We start from the raw sequence: 7,527 nt of genomic DNA on the forward strand, positions 1-7,527 counted from the left end.
CGTGAGCCACTGCATCCGGCCTCTCTGTTTCATAGAGAACGGTTTCTGGTAGAAACAAGACTCTTTCCCGGGTCACAGGGAACTTAGGGTCTGATGGGGAGCCAGGGCACATACAGACACTTCCCAGAGAACCAGGACCGACACTGTGCCATTTTTGCCCATCTAGGGTGGCAGTCGATGGAGTGATGGCAGTGAGGCAGGATTCATCTGGGCCAGCTCCTCAGGAGGCAGATCTCCTAGAAAGCGGGGCAGGGCAGAGGTGGGCAGGGCAGAGGGTGGAGCCCCGCTCTCCACAGTGGGGTGAGGGAGATGAGGACTTCAGCCAGAGTGAGGAGGGAGCAGAGGGGAACACAGGGTAATGTTTCTGACAAGGCAGGGGGTTCTCAAGCCCACGCCAGGATATCTGGGTTTGTTTGGATAGTGGGGCAAAAAGGTCCCTGTAGATTTCCGGAGCAGGGGTCTTTTATACCCTTGCATCGGCTCACGATGTCCCGGAATTCCTGTTCCTCAAGCTCTCTCTTTAGAACCTATTTCTGGCCAGACGCGGTGGCTCACGCCTATAATCCTAGCACTTTGGGAGGCCAAGGCTGGCGGATCACTTGAAGTCAGGAGTCTGAAACCAGCCTGGCCAATGTGGCCCATCTCTACTAAAAATACAAAAATTAGCCAGGTGTGGTGGTGTGCGCCTGTAGTCCCAGCTACTTGGGAGGCCGAGGCAGGAGAATCACTTGAACCCAGGAGGCGAAGGTTGCAGTGAGCTGAGATTGTGCCATTGCACTCCAGCCTGGGTGACAGAGCGAGACTCCATTTCCAAAAAAAAAAAAAAAAAAAAAAGAACCTATTTCTTTGCCCAGGACCAGAGGAGCTCTCGCATCCCGTGACCTCCAGACAAGGAGCCACCAGATGGATGGGAGCCCCCTACTCCCTTCTTAAAACACCACTCTCTCATCACTAATCTCAGCCCTTGCCCTTGAAATAAACCTTAGCTGCCCTAAACTCCTGGTCTCTGCTCCTTTCTTACGTCTCCGCTGTTGTCCGGGGTGGTGTGGAAAGGGTGACTGCAGCCCACAGCTTTGGGAAATGGGATGGAGGAGGCCCGGCAGGTGGAAAGGGGATGCTCTGAGGCAGGTCCTAGTCTTGAGGTTTTGCTAGAATTAGGTTCTGCTGGAGGCTGGGGGACTTGGGATAGAGAACATTGTATGCTCTGGGACAGGGAGAGTTGGTTAGTGCCTCTCTCTCTCCCTCTGTTTCCAAACATGGTTTTCCGGTGTCCCTAAAGACTCCCAGCTCCTCCCGTTCCAAACCTTAGACACAATGACGTTCTGAAGGCTGAGAAAGGGCAGTAGCAGGAGGAGGGGTGGGTGAGCGTGCCCAGGCTCTCTGCTAACCTGCTCACCGCCTTTCATCCACAGAACAAAGTCCCACCCCCCAGCACCCGAGCCCTCCTCTACTTCAGCCGACTCTGGGAGGTAGGAGAATTCTTGCTCTTTGAAGAATGGGGGCCTGGCCCTCCCGACTCCCCAAGCCTCCCTCAAGGCAGCCACCCTCTGCTCCCACCACCTGTCTCCAAACTCCCCCTCTTTTCATTTTTGAGATGGCTCATCCAAATCTTATCGCCCAAATCTTATCACCAATACCATCTCAAGTGCTGACACCCTCAATCTCCCACGTGCTTACCTTCCTCCAACCCCAAACCACACCCAAAAGCTCCTTCCTACCCAAGATCTGGAGACTACCCCAATTTGCTGCACAGACCACCCCTTGGGTTCTGCGTCCCCGTCCCACTCCGCCCTCCTTCTCCCTGCAGGATTTCAAACACAATACTCCTTTCCTCAACTGGAAAGCAATTATTGAGGTAAGGGGGACAGGACTTCTCAGCTCTGGGACACGGGGTTCGGGGCCCTGGACGAGCCGCTGACCCAGGTGTCTGTCCCAGTTTCTTCCCCTCCCTTCCCGCTTTCCCAGGCTTTGTGCAATCCCAAGTGGGGGCGGGGTGAGAGGGAGAAGCTGTGAGTCACTGAGGAGCAGGGTGGGAGGACCTCCCTAGGATAAAAGCCAAGGCCAAGCGCTGGGGCTTCCACAAGCACATGAACATGAAGCTGGCCACTGCCTCTGCTCTGCTCCTGCTCCTGCTGGGCCTGGCCTGGACCCAGGGGAGCCACGGCTGGGTGGGTACCGCAGGGTGCGCAGGTGCGGGGAGACCACGTTGTGGGGAAGAAGGGGCCTAGGCTGGGGCATGGGGAGGACAGCTGAGGGAGAATGAGAGGGCGGTATGCAGGGGTCAGGTCCCTGTCTAGTGGAGGCAGCTGCTGAGGGTCTGAAGACCTGGGTCAGGGAGGATGGGCCGGACCTCTGGACCGTGCCAAAGACCACACTCCAACTGTGCATGGCCAGTAGACTTTGAGAAACAGGACCCATGGGCACTGAGGTAAGGGCTGCCTGCTCCCTCGTCTACATGTGCCAAGCACATGAGGCTGGACAGGTGGGGCCCTGCGAAGGGGGAGGTCGACTTCAGCTGAGTGCGGTCATGCATGTGTGTGTGAACAGGGTGGCAGGTCGTCTGATGTTTCACGAAGAACCAGGATGCTGATCTCTAATTGTAACTAATTTAATTTTTACGTGGACCAAGCAAAAAGTATCTGGAGGCCCATGGTCAACCAGTTTGTGACCTCAGGGTTAGGGCTTGCAGTGGGGTTTAGGTTCAAGGTCAGGTATGGATAAGGCAGAGTTAATGCTGGAGTCAGGACTTCACTGTCACTTTGTGTGTGTGTGTGGCAGGGTGGAGGGTCCAAGTGGAGAAGCTGTGATGGCTTATCAACGCTGTTTCTCCTCCTGTGCTGGGGCTGGGGGTGTCCGGCGCATCTGCAGTGTCTTAAGTTGCTTTATCTGTTTTCTTGTATTTCTCATTTTTTGCTTCCTGCAGCCCAGAGCTAACCTAAGCATGCAGCTTCTGCAGATAACAACCCCTCCTTCAAGCACCCTGTGGGGCATGGCATCGGTGTGCAGGGACTAAGGGCCTACGGGCATAGCAGCAGGACTTGGTACAGGCAGAAGGCGAGCTGGGCTGCGGTGCCTGGGTCTGCCCCAGAGGAGCCTGCGTGGCTGCAACTCACTTGTTCTAGCTCAGTCTCAGGCTGGAGCTGCCAACTCTCCCAGGGCATGGGTGGGGAAGGAGTTGCCAAACCTGGTTCTCTCCCTGGCTCCCAACGCTGAGTGTGGAAATCTGTCGTCTATCTATCTGGGCCAACAGCTTCTCCAGGCTCACTGCCTTCTCTATAGGTAGCACGTGGAAAGGGTGGGGTGAGGGAGAAACTGGGGCTCCGGAAGCCCGGCAAGGCCCGCACGACTGCAGAGGCAAAAACTGTGGCCCCTTCTTTCTTTCAGGGTGCGGACACGTCATCACTGCAGAAACGTGCAGGCGGCGCCGATCAGGTGAGTCTCCGTCCTCAGGTTCCCCTGCAGGGCCCTTGGTCCCCCTTGGCCTTGCTCCCAGGTCTGGGCAATCTGAAATTCTCTTTGCCCCCACTCCCCACCCCATTCAATGGCGTTCTCAGCCAGGTGCAGGCTGGTAGGAGGTGGCAGCTGTAACTTCCAAGGTGAGACATCTACCACGGACCCACTGGGTTAGGTCCTGGAGCTTCTTTTCTTGGTCTCCTACCCTCATCTCCCAAGTAACACTTGAAGAGTTGGGAGAGGACTCGAGGGCAGGGTGAGGAGGAGGAGAAGGTGGTGGCCATCTGGGCTAGGACAGTAAAGGCAGGTGAGGGTGTGGGCCCTGGCTGGCTGGAGGAGATTCTATAAAAGAAAACACGTGACACGAGGGGAGAAGGCAGGCGTTTTAAGAAAGGTTCGGTCCAGACAGGAAGGTGGGATGTTTATTCCAGAGCAAAATGGCCTTCTTCCGTCTGTTCTAACCCCCACGCCCACTTCTTCCACAGAACTACAACTATAACCAGCATGCGTATCCCACTGCCTATGGTGGGCAGTACTCAGTCAAGACCCCTGCAAAGGTGAGACCTGCAACCGCCCCGTCTTCCCACAGGGGGCTCTGCATGGGGGATGGGGAGAGAGGCTTTCTCTGCCGGGTCCTCTCGGTTGGTTGCCTGAGGCTGGATCCCGCTCTCTTTGAGTCCAGGCCTCCCCACCCTTTTGCAAGGGAGACTCGGGTTCCCTGAGACAGTTTGGAAGCGAAAGGCAGGAGGGTTCAATGCTCCTCACACCCACCCAGTCAGAAAAGGTTAAAAAGGAGCAGCAGCAACAGAGAAAACTGAGAACCAACACCCTCTCCAAGAAGAATATAGGCTCTAAAAACTCATGACACCGGCCGGACGCAGTGCCTCACTCCTGTAATCCCAGCACTTTGCAAGGCCCAGGCGGGCGGATCACGAGGTCAGGAGTTCAAGACCACCTGGCCGACATGGTGAAACCCCGTCTCTACTAAAAACACAAAAATTAGCCGGGCATGGTGGCGGGCGCCTGTAGTCCCAGCTATTTGGGAGGCTGAGGCAGGAGAATTGCTTGAATCCAGGAGGTGGAGGTTGCAGTGAGCTGAGATTGCGCCACTGCACTGCAGCCTGAGCAACAGAGCAAGACTCCGTCTAGAAAAAAAAAAATCACGACACCTGCAAAACACACGAGCAGCTCTTCCTCACAGGTTCCCTCTCTGTGGACGTTTTTTGGGGAAGATGGAATGGAGAGTGAGGAAAACAGACTCGTGCTTAGGGGCCAGCCAGGGAGTGGATGGTTGGTGGGAACATGGATGCTTTATTCCACAAAGGAAATGAAAGGAAAAAATACGTGAAAATATGGTTTCATTCTGTTGCAATGAAGGCAATCTCGTAACATCAGTAAATGAATATGCTAAGTGCAAATTCAGCTGACAAAGCGACAGCAGGCTGGGTATTTCCATTTCTCACGACAATAAAGTCCTCGCCTTGGGGAGTGGACCTTCCACTGAGAGAAACTACAGGCCGGTGAGAGGAGGGACATGCAGCTTCTACTGCCTGTGGCTTCCACTCTGCCGGGTTATCTGTGGCCAATGTCGACCCACCTGGCAGGCCGAAGGGAGGCCTATCCTCTTTTGACCCCCTTGGCCAGTACGTGCCCAGGAATCATGTTCAATATCATCTTGGATCAAGTACACTTAGGATAATAAATGTGCTGTGAAACCAACTCCACAGTCTGAATGTCCACAGTCAGACTGGAGAACCTTGGTGATAGCCCTGGTGTGAGCCTGCCCTTGCCGCTGGGTCCTTCGTGAGCTCGGAGGCCATGGCAGGGTACAGGGAGGCCATGAGCCCCACATCACTTTCCTTTGATCTTTTCGCAGGGGGGAGTCTCGCCTTCTTCCTCGGTGAGTATGGGGGCCTGATCTTCATCTGGCTGGAGAGAGAAGGGGCCTGAGGCCAGAGGGTGTGGAAGGGACCCTGTGGTGACCACTCAGACTTTCTCTTTTTCCGGCAGGCTTCCCGGGTGCAACCTGGCCTGCTACAGTGGGTGAAGTTTTGGTAGGTGAGTATCAGAGTGGGCCGCACCAGGCCACATCCTGGGAGCGGATGCACAGTCACCCCAGGGCAGGGCCAGGATCTTGGTATATCCTCAGATCTCAGTGGGCAGCGACATGAAGTCAGGTATGCTCTGCGTGGACGCTCTAAAGGTGTTAAGGCAGAGGGGAGCTCATGGTGGGGTGTGGAGAAAGACCCATAATAAAATGATCTAGGGCCAGGTGCGGTGACTTATGCCTGTAACCTCTGTGCTTTGTGAGGCTGGGGTGGGAGGATCACTTGAGGCTGGGAGTTTGAGTCCAGACTGGGCAATATAGCAAGACCCCACCTCTAGAAAAGCAAAACAAACCAAAACAAACCATTCCAGCCTGGGAAACATGGCAAAACCCTGTCTCTATTAAAAATACAAAAAATTAGACAGGTGAGATGGTGCATGACTGTAATCCCAGCTACTCTGGAGGCTGAGGTGGGAGAATCACCTGAGCTTGGGAGCTTGAGGCTGCAGTGAACTGCGATCACGCCACTGCACTCCAGCCTGGGCAATCAGAACGAACAAACAAACAAATGAAATGAAAACAAACAAACAAACAAACGGAAAGATTAGCCGGGCATGGTGGCACCTGCCTGTAGTCCCAGCTACTTGAAGGCTGAGGCAGAACGATCGCTTGAGCCCAGGAGTTCAAAACTGCAGTGAGCTATGATCACACCACTGCACTCTAGTCTGGGCAACAGAGGGAGACCCTGTCTCTAAAAAAAGAAAGAAAGAAAGAGAGAGAGAGAGAGAGAGAAAGAAAGAAACAAAGAAAGAGATAAAGGAAGAAAGAAAATGACCTAGGACCATCAGAAAGCACCCTAAGGTGGGACCACACAGGCACAGCTCTGAGAAGAGAAGATGGCGTTCTAGATGGAGCACAGGGACCGGGATAGAGATGTTGCAGGGGAACTATAGAGAAAAGAGCCTCCTGGTGGAAAGGTTCAGAGGCAGGACGCAGCGAGGCTGCAGGGGCGAGAGGTGATAGCTTAGCTCGGCAGAACCACAAACTTTGTTTTAGGTGAAGCAAAAGTGAGGGGCACCACAGGTGAACAGGTTGGACAGCAAAAGAATGGTGGGCGCCCAGACTCTGGGTGAAAAGATGCCCCATTTCCGCAGGCTTAGGAATGGCCACATGCTACCATTTGATTTTCTTTCTTCTAGGCAATTTCTTCCAACCACCACCGAGGCCCCGAAAAACACTGGTAGTCAGGGAGCTCCTCCTCTTGGCTCCCAGCCTGTACCAGCCCTGGCCCGGCTGCTGCACCTCTGTTTCCTAGGCTGGGGACCCAGCTTGTGTCTCCTTATTTCCTCCCACTGCACTGTGGGGCCTCAGTGACCACCAGCCTCATCGGATACACCAGCATCTTTCTCTACCTGCTCCCTTTTGTGACCTGAAGTCACTGTGACAGTTCTCCAGGAAGGAGGAGCTTCCTACTTTTGAGTCTCTCTGTGGAAATAAAACATGAGTCTTGTTTCCCTACGACTTTCTCAAATTTTATTCTTTAATGCTATGTTGATGGCCTGGCTCAGGGAGGATGGAAGAGTGATTTAGGGGCAGCTAATCTGCCTGAAACTGGTATAAGGCACAGAGGCCGAGAGAGATGAGACCTGGGTTTTATTTCTGACAAGCAACCTGCATCGTGCATCAGTTTCCTCATCTGTTAAAAAAAAAAAAAAAAAAAAAATCATTAACCAACCTATATCTGAATACCATTCTTTTTTTTTTTTTTTTTAAGAGTGAGTCTCACTCTGTGGCCCAGGCTGGAGTGCAGTGGCATGATCTCGGCTCACTGCAACCTCCACCTCCTGGGTTCATGCAGTTCTCCTGCTTCAGCCTCCTGGGTAGCTAGGCATGCGCCACCACACCTGGCTAATTTTTGTATCTTTAGTACAGACGGGGTTTCACCGTGTTGGCCAGGGTGTTCTCGAACTCCTGACCTCAGGTGATCCACCCGCCTCGGCCTCCCAAAGTTGCTGGGATTACAGGCG

The 7,527-nt window shown here is 54.0% G+C and overlaps 1 protein-coding gene across 1 annotated transcript in view; it reads left to right on the forward strand.

Moving 5' to 3' along the window:
• The window catches only part of DMKN (dermokine), a 21,947-nt gene extending 14,929 nt beyond the window's left edge, over positions 1–7,018 (forward strand). The window contains 8 exon segments of the mRNA XM_011982248.1: positions 1,413–1,469; positions 1,808–1,855; positions 3,385–3,432; positions 3,555–3,596; positions 3,939–4,010; positions 5,330–5,353; positions 5,464–5,511; positions 6,700–7,018. Coding sequence (XP_011837638.1) covers positions 1,413–1,469; positions 1,808–1,855; positions 3,385–3,432; positions 3,555–3,596; positions 3,939–4,010; positions 5,330–5,353; positions 5,464–5,511 — 339 coding nt within the window. The 3' untranslated portion in view covers positions 6,700–7,018.
• Positions 7,019–7,527: the final 509 nt, after the last annotated feature.

Source organism: Mandrillus leucophaeus, unplaced genomic scaffold (genome assembly GCF_000951045.1).
Source record: "Mandrillus leucophaeus isolate KB7577 unplaced genomic scaffold, Mleu.le_1.0 Scaffold238, whole genome shotgun sequence".
NCBI classification, from domain to species: Eukaryota; Metazoa; Chordata; class Mammalia; order Primates; family Cercopithecidae; genus Mandrillus; species Mandrillus leucophaeus.